Source organism: Lutra lutra, chromosome 9 (genome assembly GCF_902655055.1).
Source record: "Lutra lutra chromosome 9, mLutLut1.2, whole genome shotgun sequence".
NCBI classification, from domain to species: Eukaryota; Metazoa; Chordata; class Mammalia; order Carnivora; family Mustelidae; genus Lutra; species Lutra lutra.
In genome coordinates this window covers 120,001,189-120,025,995 of record NC_062286.1, presented here as the reverse complement: position 1 = coordinate 120,025,995, position 24,807 = coordinate 120,001,189, and the positions used below count along the sequence as shown (strand labels likewise).

General features: G+C 49.5%; 2 protein-coding genes across 3 annotated transcripts in view; one reads left to right on the top strand and one right to left on the bottom strand.

Moving 5' to 3' along the window:
• The window catches only part of PIGU (phosphatidylinositol glycan anchor biosynthesis class U), an 89,580-nt gene extending 81,369 nt beyond the window's left edge, over positions 1-8,211 (top strand). The window contains exon 12 of the mRNA XM_047745975.1: positions 7,777-8,211. Coding sequence (XP_047601931.1) covers positions 7,777-7,890 — 114 coding nt within the window. The 3' untranslated portion in view covers positions 7,891-8,211. The remainder of the gene's footprint in view (positions 1-7,776) is intronic.
• Positions 8,212-8,428: 217 nt separating this feature from the next.
• MAP1LC3A (microtubule associated protein 1 light chain 3 alpha) lies at positions 8,429-10,018 on the bottom strand. Of its 2 annotated transcripts, XM_047746816.1 has the most exons (5): positions 9,831-10,018; positions 9,492-9,547; positions 9,300-9,406; positions 8,858-9,027; positions 8,429-8,589 (listed from the first exon to the last, which is right to left on the bottom strand). In XM_047746816.1, the coding sequence occupies exons 1-4, from the start codon at positions 9,868-9,870 to the stop codon at positions 8,865-8,867; spliced, it is 366 nt and encodes a 121-aa protein (XP_047602772.1). In that variant the 5' UTR covers positions 9,871-10,018; the 3' UTR covers positions 8,429-8,589; positions 8,858-8,864. The 2 variants fall into 2 exon arrangements, with proteins under 2 accessions (XP_047602772.1, XP_047602771.1); XM_047746815.1 differs by having other exon boundaries at positions 8,429-9,027.
• Positions 10,019-24,807: the final 14,789 nt, after the last annotated feature.

Sequence of the window (24,807 nt, the reverse complement as noted above, 5' to 3'; positions counted from 1 at the left end):
GTGTTTTATTACTGGCATCATGATGAGAATAGGACTTTTTCCATTTAATAAAACATCTGGGTGATCTTTCCCTGTTTGTGTAAGGAGGCTCCTCACCACAGTTGACGCAGCTGCCCCCTCCTGAGGGCCCTATAAGCTTCTTCCCTTGTTTTTATCACAAGGAATTCACTTAGTCCTCTTAACAGCCCTTTGAAGGAGGCACTAGTATTCTCCTCTCCCGGTACCAATGAGGAAGCGGAGGCCTGGACATCCCCAAGCTCTGAGGGGGTGTTTTTTCATGCGCTTGTTTCTCATGTCCTCTTACTAGACGGCGGGCTCCATGAGAGCAGCCCCGGGTCTCTCGTGCTCAGGACTGTATCCCCAGCACCAAGAACGTTCAGTGATTGTTCATTGATGAATAATGGAATGAGCTGGGATCCAGAGCTGCATTTTGTGACCTGTGATCCCATATAATCCTGTGTACCCTAACCTCCCAGTTCTAGCATCTGTTAGGACAGAGCTACGCCCGTGCCAGGTCCTGCTGGATTCCTAGGGGGTCAGAGCCAGAGCCCCCTTCCTGTCTTCCCCTGTAGCTGACCCTGAGAGCCCCACTCCTATTCTATGTCTGTGTCTAAAATAGATTCCATACTGTCCAAAACAGTGTCCCAGCTGTGTCTGGAACATTCCATGAGTTGCTACCTCCTCACCGGGAGGTGCCAGCTCTGATCCCTTCTCCTTGTAGGGCAGATCCTATAGATCCAAGCTGGCCTTGCTTTGGCCATTCTGCTTTCGGTCTCCAGGGAGCCCTGGAGCCCTGGGGTCTGGGCGCCAGCCTCTCGAGTTGGGTCCTGCTCAAGACTTGCTTCTTTACTCCACACATGAATGCATAGTCCTGTCTCCTGAAATTGCCTTCCAGTTGGTCTGATAGGTCATTCTGGGGAATGGGACACTGAGGAAGTAAATGTATGGGGACATGTGGGGCAGATCATCAATGGTGAGGGGGTGCGTATCCACCGTTTCTGGATAGCCAGGGCGCATTTCAAGCTTAATGCCATGTGGGAAGAGGTGTGCGCCGGCAGCCCAGGCTGGAGCCCTTGCCCACGTCCAGCTGCCTGGGCTCTGCCTTCCGCACTGATGGCATTTGGCCAGGTCTTCGTTCATTCCTTTGTCCCTCCTATCCTCAGACTTTGAGCTCGGTACTCAGCATCCCAAGCGTGGCTCTCACGGGCTCTTCCCTGCCTGCAACCAGAGTGACAGGAGAAGCCTGAGCTAAATATAGGGAGGCAAGGCCAGCAGAAAGCCTGGGCTTTGGAGGCCCGGCCTCCATCTCTCCCAGCCCCATCTCTCCTAGCTCGCTGGCCTTAGGCAAGTCTCCTAACTCCTTGGGCCTAATTGATTTATTTACAGTATTGGGCGCTTGCTGATGTGCCAGGCACTCTGCTAGCAGTGAAGGAGAAACAGCCCTGCTTCCTAGGAGCCCATGGTCTGAGGGAGAGAAAGGAAAGGAACCCGGCAGGGCCGGGGCAGCCCGGGGGTGCTGTGAATGGGGTAATAAGGCTGGGGCACTCGGAGTTGCCGTGGGTAAGGGCAACTTGCCTTTGTGGGGAGGCAGCCCGTACACAGGGTGCCTCGGGGCCGGGGGAGCTGACTGGGCTCTCTGGGGTGACACCTGTGGGGAGGAAAGCGGGAGCGAGTGGGTGCGGAGGCCGTCCCACAGGCCTGCCATGCGCCGCTGGAGAACAGGAGCCCTGTCACGCTGAGGACAAGACTGAGGATAACTGTGATCCCATTCCTGCTTGGAAAACCTCATGCCAGGAGGGGAAAAGGTGAGGGGTATGAGCCAGAATCTGGAGCACAGGAAGGCTGTTGAAAGCTGGCGAGAGGTGCTGGTGGCTTCTGTTTCCTCCGCCTCGAAGGATGGCTGTGAGGACTCAGTAAGGAATTGGGGGGACAAAGCGTCTGTGAATTGAAAAGTGCTACATAGGTGACAGTTACCATCAAACCGACCTGGATCTTACATTGTGACCTCCAGACCCTGAGAGGAGGTCCAGTGATTTTCCCACTGTTTTGTGTCTTTAGAGCTAGAGGGTGGAGCTCGGTTTCTCCACCATCACCTCCCACACGCACCATTCAGGCCGGAGCTGGGTCACGCCAAAGCCGGTCGCGCTCCACAGGTCAGCCATCAGCCCCTCCTGCTCCCATATTCCGAGATCCGAGGCGGGCAGAGGGTGCCGTGCTCTGCTTTCTCATGGTGACGACCACGTGAGCTCCGCCAACTGCAGCTGTGCTGTCGAGGGTCCGCATCTCCAGCCCCAGCAAGAGACCTGGGAACTGGGGCACGCCTACGGTGAGAGCACCTGCTTCTCTGGGAGGCTGCTGCAGCCCAGGGGCCTGTGTCGGCTGTGGCTGCTGTTCTGAGACCCCCAGCTTCTAGACACACTGAATCGGCAGCCTACGTTGGCTCGGAGGTCCCTCATGCTTATTTTGCCTTTTCCCAAAAAACTCAGTCTTCTTGGCTAAGTGACAGGGCTGTCATTGTGGGCCGCGGGTTAGCATGGGCCCATAACAGGACCCACATGTGTGGGTGCAGTCCTTTCACCCCCTCCCAGGATCCTTAACTGGGGGTGGGGGCTGTGTGGGCAATGGAGAACTCCGGTTTGGGCCTCAGGCAGGGCTAGCATTACAGCCTAAAGCTTCCCTTACCCGCCCCACACCGTGACCCTGAGCAAGACCCTTGATCTTGAAGTTCGCTCATCTTCATCTGTAAGTGGGGCTTGTAAACCACACCCCAGAATGTTGTGAAGATTCAGCGATACACCTTTTTTCTTTTAAATTGAGGTATAGTTGACACAGGGTCACGTTGGTTTCAGGTGTGCAGTGTGACAGGCCGGATCTGTTGTGCTGTGCCCACTACCAGGGCATCTGGCATCTGTCCCTGCACAGCGCTCCTGCAGTACCACCAGTGGGGGTGGGGGGGCGGCACCCTTCATGACCTGCTCCCAGAGGGAGGCCTGTGCCTGCCCCCTCCCCTACACCCGTTCTGTCCATCCCTTATCCCCCTCATGATGTTTTTTTGCTAAAGGGCCAGGCCAGGGCAGCTACCCAGAAGTTGTTGCTTTCCCAGTCTCTCTGCTTTTCCAGCCCCTGATGGAGCACGTTCTGGCCCTTTTACTCCATGTGTGAAGCAGCCCTCCCTGTCCCTGACCGTCCTTTTATCCGCTGCCTCGTTACATCTTCATTGTGGCCCAGAAAGTAGTCCTGCAACCCTCACGGCCGCCAGTGAGAGGAGGGCGGTCTGCTCAGCCCCTACTGGGGTCACGCCGAGGGCGTGGGGACCCGCAGGCCACTCCCAGAGCGCCAGCCCTTGGCCGGGTCCAGGGTCCCAGAGGTAGAGCAGGTGCCGCCCCATCTGGACGTGAGGCCAGCAGGAAGTGACTTCATCCCACGCATGGCATGACTGAGCATGGGATGAGGGAAGACTGGGGCAGGGGACGCAGAGGATCCCTCTCCAGGGATAAGCAGGAGCTCTGGTGGGAGGGGCTGAGCAGGGGCAGAGGCGGTGAGGCTGGCCCTGCGCTGTCTGCAGGACAGGGTGTCAGGCTCCTGGGGTGTGTGGGGGGCCTGCGGGCGTGCAGGGCAGCGTGTGGCAGTGGAGGCTTCTGAGCAGTCAAGTGAAGGGTTCGTGTGTGTGTGTGTGTGTGTGTGTGTGTGAGAGAGAGAGAGAGAGACGTAAGAGACTCCCAGAGAGAGACCAAGAGATTGAGAGAGACAGACACCGAGAGGTCAAGAGAAGCCAGGGTGGTGAGGGGGCCTTCCAGCGAGAGCTGGCAGTGGGAAGGAGACGAGGAGTTGGAAGTCTGAGGAAGGGGATTGGCAGGACTCGGTGATTGATGGCAGGAGAGTGGCTGAGGAGTCCAGTCATAGTTCTTGGGGGGCAGCTTAAAGAATGCACTGCCTGGGGCACCTGGGGGGCTCAGTTGGTGAAGGGGCTCTGTGTCCACACCTGTTCTGTTGCCTGAATCTCAGGGCCTCTGGGAAACCCCTTCTCAGCCCAGATGGAAAGCCTCTAGGTCAGAAGAGGTTGTCTCGGCCAGCCTGATACCAGCTTGGGGGCATCTCTCTGAAAGGGCCAAGCCTCCAGGCCAACCTGGTGTCCACAGGATGCCTTCCCTGTGGGGGCAGGGCACCCAGTCAGGTCTAGTGACTTTGGTTCCACACAGACCAAGCCCCACACAGGGCATAGGGCTCTTTCCCTCCATGCCATCCTCCCCCAACACTTCATCATGAAAATTTTCACAGACACAGCAAAGTGGAAAGACTGAACATTGAACACAAACATACCTACCACCTAGACTCTACCATTAACATTGTACTATACTTTGGTAATCACAAATTATCCATTCCTCAGTCCATCTTATTTTTAAAATATATTTCAAAGTGAAGTACAGATATCACTACGTTTCCTACTAAACATCTCAGCATGTATATCATTAACCGTGTTCAATATTTACTTATATTTTTCTTATGAAATTTACATACAGTGCAACACGACTCTTAACATGTCCATTTTCTAAAGCTGCCTTTCATTCAGCAACATATTTTTTGAGGTTCATTTATATCGTTGCAAATAACAATAGTAGATTGGTTTTTTAAATTTTCTTTTTTTTTTTTTTTTTTTGAAGTAGACTCCATGCCCAGAGTGGACCCCAGTGTGGGGCTTGAACTCGCAACCCTGAGATGAAGACCTGAACTGAGATCAAGAGTTAAATGTTTAACCAACTGAGCCACCCAAGCACTCTAGTACACTGCTTTTTTAAAATAAACTTAAAAAAAAAAAAAGATTTTATTGGGCAGAGAGCACAAACTGGGGGCTGGGGGTAGGCAGAGGGAGAGGGAGAAGCAGACTCCCCCTGAGCAGGGAGCCCAGTGAGGGGCTTGATCCCAGGACCCCAGGATCATGACCTGAGCTGAAGGCAGACGCTTAACAGACTGAGCCACCCAGGTGCCCCTTAAATAAACTTCTAAATTTCAGATTAACTTTAGATACAGAAAGTTCCTATGTGCCCCACACCCAGGATCCAAGCCGGGGGACCATATTAAAGTGTCCTGTCTCCCATGTCCTCTGCCCACTTGTTTACTCTGTCCTAATTTCTCATGACCTGGATAATCTTGAGGAGCACCGGCCAAGTAGCCCGTAGAGTGTCCCCACTTTGGGTTTGCCAAATGCTTTTCCCATCATAAGACTGGGGTTAGGATTTTTGGAATGCTCAGGTAGTACATGCTAGCCACCGGATCTCATACGGATGTTACCCTTCGTCATTTGCTCAAGACAGTGTTTGCGGGGCTTCTGCAGTGTAAATTACTATTCTCTCTTTCCCTGCACTGTTCTTTGGAAGTGACATTCTGCATCTGGCCCACCCACCAGCGTGCGGGGCGTGCGGTGGAGGGGAGGGGAGGCAGGCAAGAATTAAGCTCCAACTCCTGGAGGAGGGAAAGTCTGTGTATGTTATTTGGAATTATTCTGTAAGGATTCCAAAAGGAATTCCTCATTTATTTATTTACTCATTTATTGGCTGGTTTTTTAAAATTGATATTTTAATCAATAGAATACTTATACATACTTCACAATGTTAAGGATTATAAGGAACAAGAATAGCTCCCTAAGGCCTTATATTTATTTGTTCTGGTTCTTCTAAATACCACGTGTACTCTACTCCACGTGTATTTGACTTTTTTTCCATTTTATATTAGATTGAACCGTATGAAATTTTCAGTATCCAGCCGTTTTTGATCTGCAGAAATGGCCATTTCATAGGGTTTGACCTAATACCTAGTATTTGGATTTTCTAATCCTTAACGCAGGTGACCATGACATTGGAGTTGGTTCCTTTCGTTTTATTGTGAATTGTGATTTTATATTTGATCCTCATCAGACCTGGGTTGGGGGTCAGCCCCCACCGGCTCAGCCACAGAACCAGGCTCTCCATCCCCAGGCCGGGCACCTTGGGCCTGTGTGAGCAAGGGGCTGCACAATGTGAGATCAGCCTTTGCTCTGGTGACTGCCCCCAACCTGTGGCTGTGGGGCAAGGCCTCCGGGGCTCCCTGCACTGTCTGCTCCACTGATACCCTCAGCTGCAAGTTCTGTGTCCCATGGCAGACTGGGCCCCAAGGGCGTCTCCTTGCAGGGCCATGGCCACTAGGCCAGCTCTCCTGGTGTAGCCTTAGGCTGTTACACCCTTTGTGCCTCAGTTTCCTTATTTATAAGATGGAGACCATCAGCCTTCTAGATGGAGTCTTCCAGATGGTGATAAAATGGCAGGACCTTGTCCTGAGGCTAGCCTCGGTATTGGTCCTCAGCTCTTCCTTCAGGCCCCTCCGTGTTCTTCCTGCCCACAGTATGAGGCTGCCCAGGACAGGGGTCTCTGAGGGTCAAAGGTCAAGATCCCAGAATCAGCTCAGCCACTCATCTGCTCTGTAGACCCTAGCCCGGTGCTCCCCCTGCTCTGGGCTTCCATCTTCTCATCTGTGCCAACAAGTGGTTGGTGCTGATGGTCTAATAGGCCTCTAAGTGCCTGAGACCTGGGGTTATGACCCCCTCTGCCTTCCTCCTGCCCTTCCTGTCCTGGGAGGTAATGGGATTACTGTAAGGCGGTGCAAGTCCTTATTCCTCTCTGGGCCTTCCTGAGGGGGAAGGTATCCTGAGCTTCTAGGGCCCTTTTGATTTTGTGGCCCATACAGGAAAGGCAGACTGAGCTGGGCATGGGTACCAGGGTGACAGAACCCCTTGGGGACCCTTCCCAGCCCAGGGGAGGAAGCCACAGTCACCAGGCAGTCACACAGATGAAAAACTAATTTGGATGAATTTATGTTAAGAAATAGAGGTTAATTGGGGGCCAAGACCCAACCTGGGGGAGCTTCTCTAAGGAAGTGATCCTTCCTGAGACCTGAAGGGGTAAGGAGATGTTGACTATCAGGTGAAAGGGAAGAGAACATTTTAGGCAGAGGGTACTGCAGAGACCCTGCAGCAGGAGGAAGGAGGCCAGTGTGGCTGGAGCTGAGTGAGGTGGAGCAGGAGAGACGGTGAGGCACGCACATGTGCAGGGACCAGGCACAAGGCCTTGGAGCTCCAGAGTTTGATCTTCACCTAAGAGCCCTAGGAAGCCTTTAGAGTACCTTTCGGGTGGGAAATAACAGGACCAGATTTGTTCTGAAAAGCAAACTCTGGCTGCTAGGGAGAATGGGCTGGGAGGGTGCGGGGGTGTGGGAGGGTTGCAGCGGGGCTGGAGGCTTTGGACCAGGGAGCCTGAAGAGGAGACTGCTGTTGTTTAGGTGACATTGGCTGTGTCCAGGGTGGCAGCTCTAAGGACAAGCAGACATGGGTGGATCCGAGAGAGTCTGGGAGAGAGAACCGCCAGGACTTAGCCGCCTGTCTGGCAGGCTAAGTATCGGGTGATTCTATGGCCTCAGCACCCGGAAGGAAGACGGGGGACATGGGCTCCCAGTGGGGGCGGCAGCTTTGATGGAGGCTCGGCTGTACCGTGGAGGAGCCGGAGGGCACCCAAGCGGTGAGGTGGAGGAGAGGCCTCTGGCTGCAAAAGGACCAGGTTCTGGGGTTCTGAGCCCAGAGCTTGGGAAGGGGACAGAAAGCCAAGGGGTGGGGGGGGAGGGGATGGAACAGTCCAGACAGCTTCTGAAGTGCAAGACCTTGCAGGGGCTCCCCCACACCTGCCTAGCCCCTCAGCGACCCAGGACTCGGGGCGGTTCCTCAGCACTGCTCACCCCTCTGTCTCCCCACAGATCCTGCTCATCTCGGATTACTTCTATGCCTTCCTGCGGCGGGAGTACTACCTCACCCATGGGCTCTACTTGACTGCCAAGGATGGCACAGAGGCCATGCTCGTGCTCAAGTAGGCCAGGCTGGGCACAGGGCTGCATGGACTTCAGGGGATGCAAGGGCCGGAAGCTGGGCCCAGCCCTCTAGCCAGAACTGCCAGCAGAGGAGTCCTCAGGCAAACGAGGTTCAAGTCCAGGGTTACGAATCCCTGGCACCAGAGGGGAACCATGGCTGGCAGCAAGTCCTGTGGGGAATAGCCAGGAGCACCTCCCCCTGGACCCCCACTTTTTGGCTCTGCATACCAGGGAGCCCCCTCCAATGATGGAGAGGGGAAGAAGCAGGGGAGCAGGATTTGTTAAGCTGTGGTTACTTAATAAATGTTTTTTGTTATGAAGAAATCGGTCCTGGGCGCACACTGAACTCCTGGAAAGGGTGGGCTTGGCCTCAGACATCCTCCCCTCACCACACACCTCACCCCGGGTATACTACACACTGCTGTGGGTTTCCAGAATGAGCCCAGGTCCACAGCACGCAAATCTGTTCCCTGGTGAGCTGAGACGTGTGAGACAGCCCCACCAGCAGCCCTCCCCATGCCCAAGTAGCTGGAGGCAAAGGGCCAGGCAGGCCTGAGCAATCTTTATTCTGCAGAGGGACAAGGACCACAGATCCATACACCATGTCAAGACCAGGTGAGCCAGGGGCCAGTCCTTCAGGGGTGGGCAGGTCCAGGCGGAGGGGCAGCGCCTCAGGTGAGGGAGGGGCAGATGGGCAGGGGCCTAAAAAAAAAGACAAATCACAGGGAGCAGGGGTGCTGGGGGCTGTTCCCTACCCTCCCCCATCCCAGCCAGCACCCTGGAGGGGGGGGGCAACCCTAACAATGGCTGGCACGCATCCACCAGGGGCAGAGTAGGTGTGCCCCCTGACTAGGGGGGGTGGCCTCCCTGCCTAGCCCATCCTGGGCAGAGGCAGTTCAGTCCAGGAGCCAGGAGCTCCCTGGGCATAGCCTGACAGGGCCCCCCCACTCCCAGGCCAACCCCCCCCTACTGCTGGCTCAGAAGCCGAAGGTTTCCTGGGAGGCGTAGACCATGTAGAGGAAGCCATCGTCGTCCTTCTCCTGCTCATAGATGTCCGCAATGGGTGTGGACACGCTCACCATGCTGTGCTGGTTCACCAGCAGGAAGAAGGCCTGAGTGGGGTTCAGCTGCAGGCGGCGCCTGGGGTGGGCAGAAGAGCAAACTGATGGTGAGGGGGCCTGGCTGCTGGGTGGGTGGAGCCCTGAGCCCCACCTACCGCTCTCCAAAAGGATTCTGAGGCCGCTTTACACCCATCCCAGACCCTCCTAGAAGGCCTCACCTCTGACCTGACACCGACCCCAGCCCTGACCTTGACTTTTCCCAGCCTCCCTAGAACAGGGATTCAGCCCAGCCTGGCAAAGGCCCCACCCTCCCCAAACGGACCCAAGTCCCCTCTGCTTCTGCCCACGCACCGGATGATCTTGACCAACTCGCTCATGTTGACATGGTCTGGGACCAGGAACTTGGTCTTGTCCAGGACCGGCAGCTGTTTCTCACCCTTGTAGCGCTCGATGATCACCTAGGGGTGGGGGGGGGGGGGGGGCGAATGCGTGAGTGGTGCGGCGCCTGGGGCCGCGGGGATGGGAGGGGGCGGCGGGACTCACCGGGATCTTGCTGGGGTGCTGGTCGCGGATCTGCTGCACCTCCTTACAGCGGTCGGCTGCGGACAGCGGGCGGGCAGTGAGGCCAAGAGAGGTCCCGCTCGGCGTTCGCCCCGCCTGTCCCCGGCCCCGCCCCCCCGAGCCCCCGCCCCCAGGGCCGTCAGGCCCCAGGGCCTGGCACCTACCCGGCTGGGAGGCGAGGCCCGGGCCCAGGCCTGAACCTGCCTCCCGGACCGGGGGTCTAGCCCGAGTCTGACGTCACGGGGCTGACGTGGCCTGCGGCAGTCAGGGTCAGTCGCAGCGTCCCCACCCAGCGCCCGCTGACCGCCCGCCGGGCCTCACCGAAGGTCCGCCGCTGCTTGAAAGGCCGGTCCGAGGGCATCGCGCCGGCCCGGCGGGGCGCGCAGGCCGGGGCTCCGGGGCGCGCGGCTTGGGGCTCTGAGGTTCGGGGGCTCCGCGCCTCGCGCTCAAGGGCTCCGGGGCTGTGAGCTGAGCCTGGCGGCGGTGGCTCGGGGAGGTAACTCGCCCGGGTGACGTCAGGTCACAACATTCCTTAAAGGGGAGGCCGGCTCGTCGCTCCCATTGGGCCGACGCAAAACCCGCCCGCCCGAACCCGTGACGTCACGGCGCAGAGAGCTGGATTCCGAGCCAACGCCGCGAAGGGGCGGGGCTTCCCGGCGCGTCACAGTCCTGTGACGTCACGGGCCGCCGGTCCCTCTCCTCGAGGTCGGGGCTGAGAGACTGGCAGGCCTGCAGGCAGTTGAGCGGGCCGAATCGCTGCGCGTGGGCCAGTCCCGGGCTCAGCATCTTTCTGTTCCCACTGGTGCTGTCATCCCACAGCACACTCGGAGTCTGCTCCTTTCCAGCGATGGTGCGAGGCACTGGGTCGGGGCGGGGGGGGGGGGGGCGGGCGGGTAATGTGACAGCAGTGAACCTAAAGACCTCCTCACCTTCGTGGAGCTTATGGTTAGAGGGAGAAGAAGGCTGGGGGCAGGGATCAAAACGTGAGAGCAAGACGCTAAAAAGGAACACGGGTTTTGAAAGGAATTCTAGAAGAAAAAACATTGAAATTCAGGTCTCAAAGGATGAGACAAAGTAGATTAGACACAGCAGAAGATAAGTCACTGACCTGGAGGAAAGATCAGAAGCAGCTCACCAGAGAAACAAGGTGATGGATAATGTACAAGGGGAAGGGACAGGACTGGTGAAGAGAGAGGAATTACAGGTTCAGTCAGAATTCCAGAAGGAGAGGAAAAAAGTGGGAGAAGCAGTTCCTGAAGAAGAGCTTCCAAACTTGATTAAAGACCAGGATCCTCACATAAAATGCAGAGCAGTATAAAAGTAGCATCTTGGCACATTGTAAAAAATTTGCAGAACTCTAAAGAGAAGATAAGAAAATGGTGACCAGTGCAACTGGTAAATGTGTTAGTAGATCTAAAACAGGCAGAACATGAACAGTGATCAATTTGTGAAGTACAAAACAAGGAGGAGAGAACACAGCAACATGTCAGGCTGAAGAGGGTAATCATTTCAAGTGCACCGAGGCTTGACATACTTAAGGGGAGCAGGATAAAGATACTGGTAATTGTCCAGCTTTGTAAATCCAAGTGTGTATTTCAGACACTTACAAGGGATCATTAAAAGAATGGAAAGTGAACCTGCCAATGCAGAAAAGGAGAAAATGGTAGTAAAAAGAATGGTGTATGATACAAAACCAGAGGTAAAAAAGGTTTGACCTTAACCTATTAAAACAGATGATCAGACTGGCCAAGAACAACAAAATGCAGCTCTACATCCTGTTTACAAGAGGACATTTACAATGTAAGTGCACCAACAGTAAAATGATGGGGAAAGGTCTACTAGAGAAAACTGAACCAGAAGGTGTATCTATAGCAAAATCAGACAAAATAAGCTTAAAGCCAGAAGACATTATTAGAGATAAAGAGGGTGACCACAAAATGAGGAAAAGTACAACTTTTAAGAAGATATAACATTTCTTATAAAAAATATAAGTTAGAGGTTTAAAAGGCTAAAAATGTATAAAACAAAAGGGATAAGATACAATGAGAAATTGCCCAATCTTCCATCATAGTGAGAGATGAAAGACCTCTTTCAATAGCTGATATGCCCAACAGCCAAAAAAAGGGGGTATCGAAGATATTAACAAATGAAACTGATAGAATCCTGAACCCAATATTGTTACTTTAAACCACACAAGAAACATTTACCAAAAAATGACCTGAAAAATGGTGAATCTCAAAGGTATCAAGTAGTCCATCCATTTAATACAGACCATATTTCTGTGACCAGATCCAAGTAAACTCCAAATGCTTGGATGTTTAAACATCTAAAAAGCTTTTTACTCAAAGATGAAATTATATTCTATAGAAATGAAAACTATTTAGATCAAAAAATGAAATATATATAAAAACACATGATAGGGGAAAGGCAACTAAAGCAGCATTTGGCAGATTTATAGTCTTATTAGAGTAGGCAAGCAATACAGAAAATTTACAAGCAGAGATTAAGGAATTTTGTTTTAAAGATTTTATTTATTTGACAGAGATCACAAGTAGGCAGAGAGGCAGGCAGAGAGCAGGAAGCAGGCTCCCCGCTGAGCAGAGAGCCTGATGCGGGGCTCTATCCCAGGACCCTGAGATCATGACCTGAGCCAAAGGCAGAGGCTTTAACCCACTGAGCCACCCAGGTACCCCTTAAGGAATTAAAAAAATATATATATTTATTAGGGGCACCTGGGGCACTCAGCCGGTTAAGTGTTCAACTCTTGATTTCAGCTCAGGTCATGATCTTGGGGTCATGGGATTGAGCCCTACGTCAAGTCCACACTGGGTGCAGTCTGCTTGTGATTCTCTGTCCCTCTGACCATCCCCCTGCTAGCACACTCTCTCAAATGAATAAAATCTAAAAAAAAAAAAAAAAAAAAAAAAAAAAGATTTATTTATTAGAGGGGCACCTGGGTGGCTGAGTGGGTTAAGCAGCTGACTATCGGTTTCAGCTCAGGCCGTCCTGCTCTCTCAGGGTCCTGCTACTGGGCCCTGTGTTGGGCTCTGTGCACAGCAGGGAGTCTGCTGGAGATTCATATTCTCTCTCCCCCTCCCTTTTTTCCTCTCCCCTCTTCCTCTGTCTGCTCCTCCCCCTGCTCATGCACACACACACACATAGTCTCAAATAAATCAAAAGATGTATTTATTAGAGGTGGAGTGTAGGGGCGGGGAGGGAGATAGAGAATCTCCAGCTGACTCCCAGCTGAGCACAGAGCCTGACGAGAGCTGATCTCATGACCCTGAAAGCATGACCTGAGCTGAAATCAAGACTCAGATGCTTCATGGACTGAGCCACATGAGGCCCCAGGAGCACCAGGAGTAAGGTGCCCCTAAATGATTTTTAAAAGGAGTAATAGTGTCAACCCAAAGAGAGTGGAAAGAAGATAATAATGACGAGCATAAATTGAAATAGAACACAAAAGCACTAGGATGAACCACAAAACAAAGTGGGATCTTTGAAGAGACCAATAAAATGAACATTAATGTGCAAAAGGAACATAACTATTGTTTCTAGCAGAAATGATAAAAATAAGAATGTTACAAACTTTATGCCTATTTAAAACTTAGATGAAATGGGCAATTTCCTAGAAAAAGGTAACTTGCCAAGACTAATTCAAAAAGAAATAGACAAAATGAGTAGCCATGATCTTCAAAAATCTAATCCAGATGGTTTTCTCCCCCACCCCACACTCACACACAAAACACCCTGCAGCAAACATCATACTTAATGTTTGTACTTAGATACTATATGGTAAAGTGTTAAGCGTTATTCCCTTTAAAGCCAGGAACAAAATTCTGAATTTTTTCATTAAATACATAGCAACATTGTATCAAGGTCCCAGCCAGAGCCCCAGGCCAAGAAAAAGAAAGGAGAAACATAACGATCACTCATAGCCAGAAGATTTAGAGAATCCATTAACGATAGAAGACTGGTAACTCATATGAACTAATATCATACCATGTCTTAGAAGAAGATGGGGAAATAGGAACTCTCCACACTGCTGATGCGAGTGTAAATCTTTTCAGCCACACTAAAAAGCAATTTGGCAAAATCTACTGAAATGGAAGATGCCTGTGTCCTCCAGACCAGGAATGCCACTTGCGTGTACCATATGAACTCAAGGGAACATAGCTAAGTATGTTTATTGGAGCATTTTCACAATAGCAGAAAATTGGGACCATCTAACTGTCCTACTGAACGTCTTGGGTATTCCTTTAACAGAGCAACGTACGGTGAGAGAGAAGGGGTCAGCAAACTTCCTCTTGAGCGGCCAGATAGATAGGTGTGGGTTTGCAGGCCATTTGATTCCCAGCAGCTGCTCAATTCTGTTGGGAGTGTGGAAACAGCCTTAGGCCCTGAATGGGCATGGTTGTGTCCCAATAAAACTTTGTTAAAGTAGATCTGGCCTCAGGTCTTATTAGTTCACTGACTCTTGATCTACAGCAGTGTCAAAATGGACACTTCTCACCAAGTTACAGGATAGTTGGTCAGAACTACTAAGTGCGGCTCAAAGAACTAGGTTGGCCATGGCCTTGGGGAAATGGTTACACCTCTCTTTCGTCTGACTAGCCCTAGATTGAGGCTACAGTTGGGGAGGTGCCCATCCCCCAAATCCCAGGATCTGTGCTCCCTCTTCCTCTTACCTGACCTGTCAGCAGGACGGACGCTCCCTCCTCTGGTCCTCTGGTTTTTCTCCCCAGGACGTCATCCTCTCCCCCATCTCCCTCGAATCCAAAGGTCTGGCCTACCCCATGTCTCTACTTGAAAGCCCAGCAGACATCTCAAATTTAACCTCCCCTAAATGAACCTATGTTCTTCCTCTAAAATGTGTTCCCCTTGTAATCGTCCCTGTCTCCATCTGTCATCTTTGTCTCCTTCCTTTCTTTCACTACCCACACACCCAACCCACACCCAAACCCTGCTGTCCAACATTTCAAAATAGCTCCAGAATCTGACCACTTCTCACCACTTCCACCACAACCCTCAGGCCAGAGCCGCCATCTTCGCTTGCCTGACCATCGCTGACAGCTCCCCTCTGGTCTCCTGTCTTTGGTTTTGCGAACCCCCGTTTGGTCTCCATACAGGGACAGCAGCTTTCCTGCGTGCACAGGACTGGGGTCAGTGGTTTGTGGACCCCACTCATTCAGAGCAAAAGTCAAAGCCGAACAGTGCCCCACGAGGCCCATGGGACCTCCCTTCCTGCTACCCTCACCTTCACCCCTTGGCTTTGGCTACACTGGCCACCTCGCTGTTCCGGGAGGCCCAGACATACTTGAGCCCCTGGGCTTTTCTGTACTTGCTGTTCCCTTTGCCCAGAACATTCTTCCCCAGGATTTCTGCATCTCACTCATTTCCCAGGATTCCTCAGGGAGGATTTCCTGAATGACTTTATTTAATGTTGCGGCCCCCACCCCAGTCACTCCCTATACTCCCTCCAAATGCCTTGCTTAATATTTTGCCAGAACAGTTATCACCTTCTAATAGGCTACGGAATTTTTCTAAGCATTGTGAAAGCTTTCAGGTACACAGAACACCTGAAGTCATTGTCCAGCGATCACTGATATACCCACCAGTTACATTCTACGCTTAACGCTGGTTCTGTTTGCCTTATCTGTACATCCATCCATCTACCCGATCCTTTTTATGCATTTCAGAGTAAGCTGTGATCCAACATCCATTTATGATAAACACACTCAACAAAGTGGTTATAGGGGAAACATATCTCAACATAATAAAGGCTACATTTATGACAAGCTAACACCTAACATACTCAACAGTAAAAAGTTGAAAGCTTCTTCAAGATCAGGAACAAGACAAAGATGCCTACTCTTACCACCTTTATTCAACACCATCTTGGAAGTTCTAGCCAGAGCAATTAGGCAAGAAATAAAAGGTATCTAAATCAGAAAGGAAGACATAAAACTGTCACTATTTATAGATGACAGGATATTATTTTTCAGGATTTTATATATTTGACAGAGAGCACAAGCAGGGGGAGCAGCGAGCAGAGGGAGAGGGAGAAGCAGGCTCCCCATTAGGAAGGGAGCCCGATGTGGGGCTCAATCCCAGGACCCTGGGATCATGACCTGAGCCAAAGGCAGATACTTAACTGAGCCACCCAGGTGCCCCTGATGATAGGATATTATATATATAGAAAGTTCTGAAGACTCTACCCAAAAACTGTTAGAACCCATACATTTAGTCAAGTCGCAAGATACAGAATCAATATATAAAAAATCTGTTGCAAAATGTCCACAATAGGGGCGCCTGGGTGGCTCAGTTGGTTGAGCGACTGCCTTCGGCTCAGGTCATGATCCCGGACTTCCAGGATCGAGTCCCGCATCGGGCTCCCAGCTCCTTGGGGAGTCTGCTTCTCCCTCTGACCTTCTCCTCTCTCATGTTCTCTCTCACTCATTCTCTCTCAAATAAATAAATAAAATATTTAAAAAAAATGTCCACAATAGCCAAGCTATGGAAAGAATCTAGATGTCCATCAACAGATGAATGGACAAAGAAGATGTGGTATATATACACAATGGAATACTATGCAGCCATCAAAAGAAATGAAGTCCTGCCATTTGTGATGATGTGGATGAAACTAGAGGGTGTTATGCTGAGCGAAATAAGGCAATTAGAGAAAGATAGTTATGATCTCCCTGATATGAGGAAGTTGAGAGGCAACATGGGGGGCTTGGTGGGTAGGAAAGGAATAAATGAAACAAGATGGGATTGGGAGAGAGACAAACCATAAAAGACTCTCAATCTCACAAAACAAACTGAGGGTTGCCGTGGGGAGGACGGTAGGGAGAGGGTGGTTGGGTTATGAACAATGGGGAAGGTAAAATGTGCTATGGTGAGTGCTGTGAAGTGTGTAAACCTGGTGATTTACAGACCTGTACCCCTGAGGCTAATAATACATTATATGTTAATAAAAAAATAAATAAAAATCTGTTGTCTCTATATGCTAATAATGAACTATCAGAAAGAGAAATTAAGAAAAAATCCCATTTAAAATTGCATCAAAAAGAATAAAATACCTAGGAATAAATTTAACAAAGGAGGTGAAAGACTTGTATACTAAAAACCATAGAACATTGATGAAAGAAATCAAAGACATGAATAAATGGATATTCTATACTCACTGATTAGAAAAATATTAAAATGTCTATACTGAAAGCAACCTGCAGATTTAATGCAATCCTTATTAAAATTCCAATGGCATTTTTCACAGAAATAGAACAAACAATCCTAAAATTTTTATGGAACCACAAAAGATCCTGAATGGCCAAAGCGGTCTTGGAAAAGAACAGCAAAGCTGGAGACCTCACACTTCCTGATTTCAAACTATATTACAAAGCTACAGTAATCAAAACAGTATGGTATTGGCATTCAAAACACATAAATCAGTGGAGTAGAACAGAGATTCCAGAAATAAGCCCATGCATATATGATCAATGAAATGATAAGAAGCCAAGAATGCACATGGAGGAAAGGACAGTCTCTTTAGTAAATGAGGGGAAAACTGGACCACTACTTGCACTGCGATGACCACTAATTCAAAATGAATTAAAGACTTAAATGTAAGACCTGAAACCATAAAACCATAAGAAAGCATAGGTGGTAAGCTCCTTGACACTGGTTTTGGTGACGATTTTGGGATTTGATACCAAAAGCAAAGGCAACAACAGCAAAAATAAGTGGGACTACATCAAACTAAAAAGCTTCTGCACAGCAAAGGAAACCATCAACACAATAAAAAGACAATCTACTACTGAACAGAAAACATTTGCAGGACCCCTGGGTGCCTCAGTCGGTTAAGCATCTGCCTTCAGCTCAGGTCATGGTCCCAGGGTCCTGGGATCGAGTCCTGCATCAGGCTCCTTGCAGAGGAAGCCTATTTCTCCCTCTGCTCCCCCTGCTTGAATTCTGACAAATAAAATCTTTTTTTTTTTTTTTGAAAAAAAATTTTTTTTTAAAGATTTTTATTTATTTATTTGACAGAGAGAGATCACAAGCAGGCAGAGAGGCAGGCAGAGAGAGAGGAGGAAGCAGGCTCCCTGCTGAGCAGAGAGCCCGATGCGGGACTCGATCCCAGGACCCCGAGACCACGACCTGAGCCGAAGGCAGCGGCTTAACCCACTGAGCCACCCAGGTGCCCCGTGACAAATAAAATCTTAAAGAAGAAGAAGAAAAGAAAAAGAAAATATTTTCAAGTCATATATTTGATAAGGGGTTAAAATCCCAAGTATATAAAGAACTCACACAAGTCAATAGCAAACAAAACAAAACAAACAGAAAAAAAACCAATCTGATTAAAAAATCATTAGAGGACCTGAATAGACACTTTTCCAAAGAAGATATGCAGAAGGCCAATAGACACATGAAAAGATGTTCAATATCACTGATCAGCAGGGAAATGCAAATCAAAACCACAATGAGATACCACCTCACGCTTGACTACCTACCATGAACATGCCAAGAAACAACAAATATTGGCAAGGATATGGAGAAAAGGGGACACTTGTGCACTGTTGGTGGGAAGGTAAATTTGTGCAGTCACTGTGGAAAACAGTACGGAATTTCCTCAAAAAATTAAAAATAAGAATCTAGCAATTCCACCTCTGAGTGTTTATCTGAAGGAAAATGAAAATCTCCAGAAAAGATACATGTATGTATCCCTATGTTTATTGCAGCATTATTTACAATAGCCAAAATAGGGAAACAAACTGAGTGTCCATTGACAGATGAATGGATAAAGAAAATGTGGCGCACACACAAGAATATTATTACTCCATAAAAAAGAATGAAATCTTGCCATTTGTGACAACATTGATGGACCGTGGTCTCACTGATATGTGGAATCTTTAAAAAGGAACAAGTTCATAGATGCAGAGAATAGATTGATGGTTGTTGGGGCACCTGGGTGGCTCAGTGGGTTAAGCCTCTGCCTTCGGCCCAAGTCATGCTCTCAGGGTCCTGGAATCGAGCCCTGCGTCGGGCTCTCTCCTCAGCGGGGAGCCTGCTTCCCCCTCTCTCTCTGCCTGCTTCTCTGCCTACTTGTGATCTCTCTCTCTCTGTGTCAAATAAATAAATAAAATCTTAAAGAAAAAAAAAAGATTCTCTTCTAAAAAAAATAGATTGATCGTTGTCATAGGCTAGAGAGCGGGGGGTGGCGTGCAAAATGAGTGAAAGGGGTCAAAGACACACACTTTCAGTTATTAATAAGGGGGGCCACCTGGGTGGCTCAGTTGGTTGGGGGTCCAATTCTTTTTTTTTTTTTTAAGATTTTATTTATTTATGACAGAGAGAGAGATCACAAGAAGGCAGAGAGGCAGGCAGAGGTGGGGTGGGGAGGCAGGCTCCCTGCTGAGCAGAGACCCCCCCTATGCGGGGCTCGATGTGGGGCTCGATCCCAGGACCCTGAGATCATGACCTGAGCCGAAGGCAGAGGCTTAACCCACTGAGCCGCCCAGGTGCCCCAGGGGGTCTGATTCTTGATCTCAGCTCAGGTCATGATCTCAGGGTCATGAGATTGAGCCACAAATATGCAGTGGGGGCAGGCGGGGTGGGGAGGCAAGGGGATGTAATGTACAGCATGGTGACTGTGGTTAGTAATGTATATTTGTGTGTATCTGAAAGTTGCTAAAGAATAGGTCTTAAAAGTTCCCATCACAAGAAAAAAAAAAATTATTGTAACTATGTATGCTAATAGTTGTTAACCAAACTTACTGTGGTGATCATTTCACAATATACACAAATATTGAATCATTTTGTTGTTCACCAGAAAGTAATAGAAATGTTATATGTCAATTATGTCTCAATAGAGAAAAGGAAAAACCCCAGTAAGTTACAGTTCAGCTCACTTTATCCCTAAACCCTTTACATCCATATCAATGTGTGGTTTTGTTTTGTTTTTGTTTTCATTACAGGTATAAAATTTACATACAACTAAGCACAGATTTTAAGTGTGTGTTTGGGGAGCTTTGGCACCTGTACCACCCAAACTCCTGCAGAGACATAACACTACCATCACCTCTTTAGAAAAGATTAGTCTGGGCTGATCTAGAACTTCACATAAACAGAACCACACAGTGCAAGCTTCTGTATCTGGCTTCTTTACCTCAGTAGAAACATTTGGAGGTTCCTGTCGCCGCAGACACCAGTAGACCATGTCTTTATATTGCAGTGTAGTTTCCATCGTATGGATGCACCTGGTTTGGTTATCCATTCTCCTACAGATGGACACCCGGACTGTCCAGCTTCTGGCGATTGTAATAAAGATGCTACGAACATTCCTGTAAGAGTCTTTGCATGGACATACTCATTTTATTTCATTTGGACAAAGATCTGGGAGTGGAATTGCTGGCTTATGGGGTAGGCGTGTGTTTATAAGAAGTTACCAGATCTTTTTCTAAAGCTGTGGTTCCACCTTAGATTCCTATCCACATGGTATGGGAATTCTAGCAGCTCTGCATCCTCGCCAACACTCGGTGTGGCCAGTTGTGTTAAGTCTAGCCACGCTGGTGGGTGAGCAGTGGTATCTCATTGTGGGTTTAAGTTTAATATGGCGTAAAATTATCACAAAAATTACTTTATTTCTCCCTCCCACTAACATTCAAGTCCCTTAAGGGTAGCACTTTCTGTGTGTTTGGTTCCTGCTCTATTCCAGCACCCACACAGAGCGTAGAAGGGTGAGGACTGGGTGAGGACCTCTCCTTCACATGCCATTTCTCCAGGTCTGGGGGTCTGTCTCCCCTCGAGACCACATGCAGGGACGGGATCTGGGCCAAGCTCTGCTGTTGGGTGCAGAGGAGATGCGAAAGGACTGTTTGGGGTGGTTGGGGGAAACGGTCAGCTCAGGGTCAGTGTCTCACCCGTAGTGAGGCTCACGTTCTCCACTGCCCCGGCTTCCTGCTGTTTTGATGCTTCTGCCCAGGACTCCTGGGCCTGAGAAAAGGCAGAGTGGCTGACCGCGGCCGGCCCATCCCACCGGAGGGGAGCAGCCCAGCCGGTGGCCACCAGTTCCTGTGTGAGCAGGCACATTTGTCTTGGAGCTTCTGTCTGCTCCTTTACAGGAGAGACATGGGTCCAAAGTAGCTTTGCCTCTTACTTGAGCACATTCGTTCCCCCTGGAGCCTCAATTTCTTCCCCTGGAGACGCTAACAGAACGTACCTCTGAGGCCAAGGGGCAGTACTCGTGAGTGAGCAGGAGGGCGCGGAGCTCTGGGGAAACAGGGCGGGGAGTCAGCTGGACCGACTTCCGCACCCACTGCCGTGTTAGCTTATTCAAGGCGACGAACTCACTTATAAAATGGGCCTCAATTTGGGAGGATCCAGGAGGACGGAGGTCTGTGAGTCAGAGTCGTTATCTCTGAGCGAGGATTGGCTGTTCCTGTTTATAGACTCCAAGTGGAATTTTCCAGAGATTGGAGGGAATGAAACCTGCCCAGGAGTGCCCAGGCTGGGGCTGTGCTACCCTCACTCCTCGAAGTCTCTCTGGCCTCACTGGGAAGTAGAGGCCATGACCACCAGTCCCACTGCCCACATGGGACCTCGTTCTCTATGTCCCCCCCTTTCCCTCCAGCCAGGGGCACACTCAGCCCTCACCCTCCCTCCCTGAATGACAGGGCCTGGGTTGCAACTCTTATCCTCCCCTCCTATGTCCTCACAGTCCCTGTCCTCCCCACACACTGGCCTCCAGAGCTGGCCAGTCCCCTGGTGAGCTTTCCTCCGCTTGGCCTTTCTGCACCTAAGAGATCGCATCTGCCGTGGCCCTCATCTCTCCTCAGCCCGCCCAAGTCATCTTGGGGCCCCTTCCATTCACAACCGTCAGTGCGTTCAACATGACAATGACGCCCAGATCCCTACTCCCAACCCTGACTTTCCCTCAGAGCCTCAGATCTGGGGCCTGCTTCCTGAGCAAAGGTTGTCTCAGAAGGTTTAGGCTTCTCAAGGTCAACACATCCTAGTGAAGCCACGATCTTCCCCAACATCCACGCCTCCCGCTTATCCCCACCTGCCCTCCCATCCCATCGCCCCAGCCTGACCCGGGTCTCAGCTGGGCTCTCCCCTTCAGTCACCAATCCAGTCACTCTCGAATCCTCTCAGACCCATCTTGTCCCCTCCCAACCCTCCCCAGTGTCACTCCACCGGTCAGCTTGGGCCCCCATTTCCCAGGTCTCAGCCAAGACCACACACTTCACCACCGGCCTCCGAACAGACAAGATGAATCTACTTCACCTCTATCCCTCACTTCCCTCCCTGCCTCCACTTTCTCTCGCCCGGGCACACGTTCCACAGCCCGTCCCGCTTGTTATTTCCCAAAGGCCGGAAGTCCTCCATTCTGCTGAGTTACCCAGGAACACCCTGGTCCTGGCCGGAGCCCCAGAGAGCTTGTCGCACAGCCGCGCCCCTGGCGGCAGCAGATGAGGCACGGTTGTTGACTGCGGCACCGCTCAGCTGGGCGGTGAGTTCGAGTCCTCCTCCCCCTGCAGCTCCAGCCCTCCTGCTGGCACCCCCTTTCCGCAGAGACCTCCCGGCCCTCTGTGCCCTCGCTCTGCCTCCCCTCAGGTGCAGTGGCCTAGCTGTCCCTGTTCTTGCCTAGGCCAGCCCTTCCCCCTGGGACCCCAGGGTCATCCTTCTCTTGGAGGCCCCTCTCTGTCTCTCACCTGCAAACAGACTTGTTCCCGGAACGCACACACCCCTCGGCTCCCCTCCCAACCACTGTCAGGACTCCTCTCTCTCTGTTTTTTTTTTTTTTAAAGATTTCATTTATTTATTTGACAGAGATCACAAGTAGGCAGAGAGGCAGGCAGAGAGAGAGAGAGAGAGGTGGAGGCAGGCTCCCTGTGGAGCAGAGAGCCTGATGCGGGGCTCGATCCCAGGACCCTGAGATCATGACCTGAGCTGAAGGCAGAGGCTTAACCCACTGAGCCACCCAGGCACCCCTCTCTCTCTACTTGTGATCTCTCTGTCAAATAAATAAAATCTTAAAAGCAGTAGGAGACTTAAAAGATAATTTATGCTTGGAACAGATTCTTTTTGATCTACCCCTCCAGATTCCCCCTGGAGTTCTAGAAAACTCTCCTGATTCTTCAGTTATTTCACTGGAAAAGGGCTAGAAGCACTAACATATTATAAGCATAGCTTTAGCTTAGGGCAAACTCTCAAAAATTTAACTTTGACCCAAATAATACTGGGAATATACAAATAATATACAAATAATACTGGGAATATAATACTGGGAATATACAAAAGTCAAATAAAAATTTAACTACTTATTGCTGTTTCTTTTAATTAACATATAATGTATTATTAGCCCCAGGGGTACAGGTCTGTGAATCGCCAGGTTTACACACTTCACAGCACTCATCATAGCACATACCCTCCCCAATGTCCATAACACAACCACACTCTCCCTGCCCCCCTCCACCCCCCACCGCCCCCAGCAACCCTGCTGTTTTTTGATATTAACCTTCATGCTTTTTTCTGAAAGAGGGAGAATCTTAAGCAGACTCCATGCCCAGCACAGAGCCCCAGACTGTTTGAGGTCACAACACTGAGATCATGACCTGAGCTGAAATCAAGAGTCAGATGCTTACCCAGCTGAGCTTACCTGCGTGTTTCTAAGCACTGTAGTTCTCATTACTTTAGTCCTTACGTTGGAAGGGGATTTGACCCTTGGCCATCATCACCCTTCCCATCCCCAGCAGCTGTAGCACCATTCAGGGTTTATAGTATTTTGCCTCCATAACTATGCACAGCTGAGCCACATGATATGTCCTAGATTTGCTTTGTATTGTACAGTTTTATATTTCCTGGAATTTGGGTTTACTTTTTCTTTTTGTTTTGTTTTCCATGCCCCAAAATTAAATTATCCTTAAATTTGTTGCAGAACTAAGAATCTCTCTGAAACGATTCAAATACATCAAATAATCTATCAGCTTTTTCTTCTTGGGAACATCCCTGTTCCCTGTTTAGGACTTTTCTCTAGGTTTACTGCCCTGGGCCCTTCGCCATCATCCTGAGCTGTTCCTCTTGTCTCTCTTGTGTTGGAGTCTCACATTGCCTGAACCCCACGTCTTAATTTTCTTGGCTTCATGCCCTAATTTTGATGTATATTCTTCACTAGCTTCCTGAAAACGATTCAGGGCAGATAAATACATTGATCTCATATGCCTGAAAATATTTACTCTCACACTTAACTAATAGTTCAGCAGGGAACAGAATGCTGGCTTGTAAATAATTTTTCAATCAGAATTTTGAGGGCATCGCGCCACTCTTTTTGTTTCTAGTGATGCCGTTGTTCTAATGTTGTTGTCATTTCTAATCCTTGGCACCTGTTTTCCTTTCTCCCCCTGGATTATGTCTGTTCAGTGTTCTGAGATGTCGTGATGATGGGACCTGGTGTGGGTCATTTTAATTTTATTTTTAAAAAATTACTTAAATTCAATTTAGTTAACATATGCTGTATTATTTCAGTTATTGGGGTAGAATTTAGTGATTCATCAGTTGCTGTTGGATGTTAACCCAGTGCTCCTACATCTAGTGCCCTCCTTAATGGCCATTGCCCAGTTACCCCATCCCCCCACCCACCTTCCCTCCAGCAGCCCTCAGTTTGCTTCCTAGAGTTCAGCATCTCTTATGGTTTGTCTCTGTATTTTCATCTTATTTTTCCTTCCCTTCCCATATGTTCATGTCTTGTTTCTTAAATTCCACACGAGTGAAATCATACGGTATATCTTTCTTAAACTTATGTCACTTAGCATAATACCCTCTAGTTCCATCCACATCCTTGCAAATGGCAAGATTTCATTCTTTTTTTATGGCTGAGTAATATTCCATTGTATATACGTACCACATCATCTTTATCCATTCATCTGTCGATGGACATCTGGGCTCTTTCCATATCTTGGCTATTGTGGACATGCTCCTATAAACATTGGGGTGCCATGGGTCTTTTAAAAATTATTTGCTCTGGTCACTCAGTTGTTTTGATCTGGAAACTTAGTTCTGGAAAATTTCTCGTAGTCTCTTGATAATTTTCTACCCTCCGTTTTCTCTTCCTGGAACTTCTGCTAATCAGATGTTGAATATCCCAGATGGATCCCTCAATTTTCTTAACTTTTCCATTTTTCTCTTCCTTTTTTTCCACTTGGGGAGATTTTCTCAACATTATCTTGCAGTTCATCTGATAAAATTATTCCCTTCATATTTAAAAAAAATTTTTTAAGGTTTAATTTATTTATTTGAC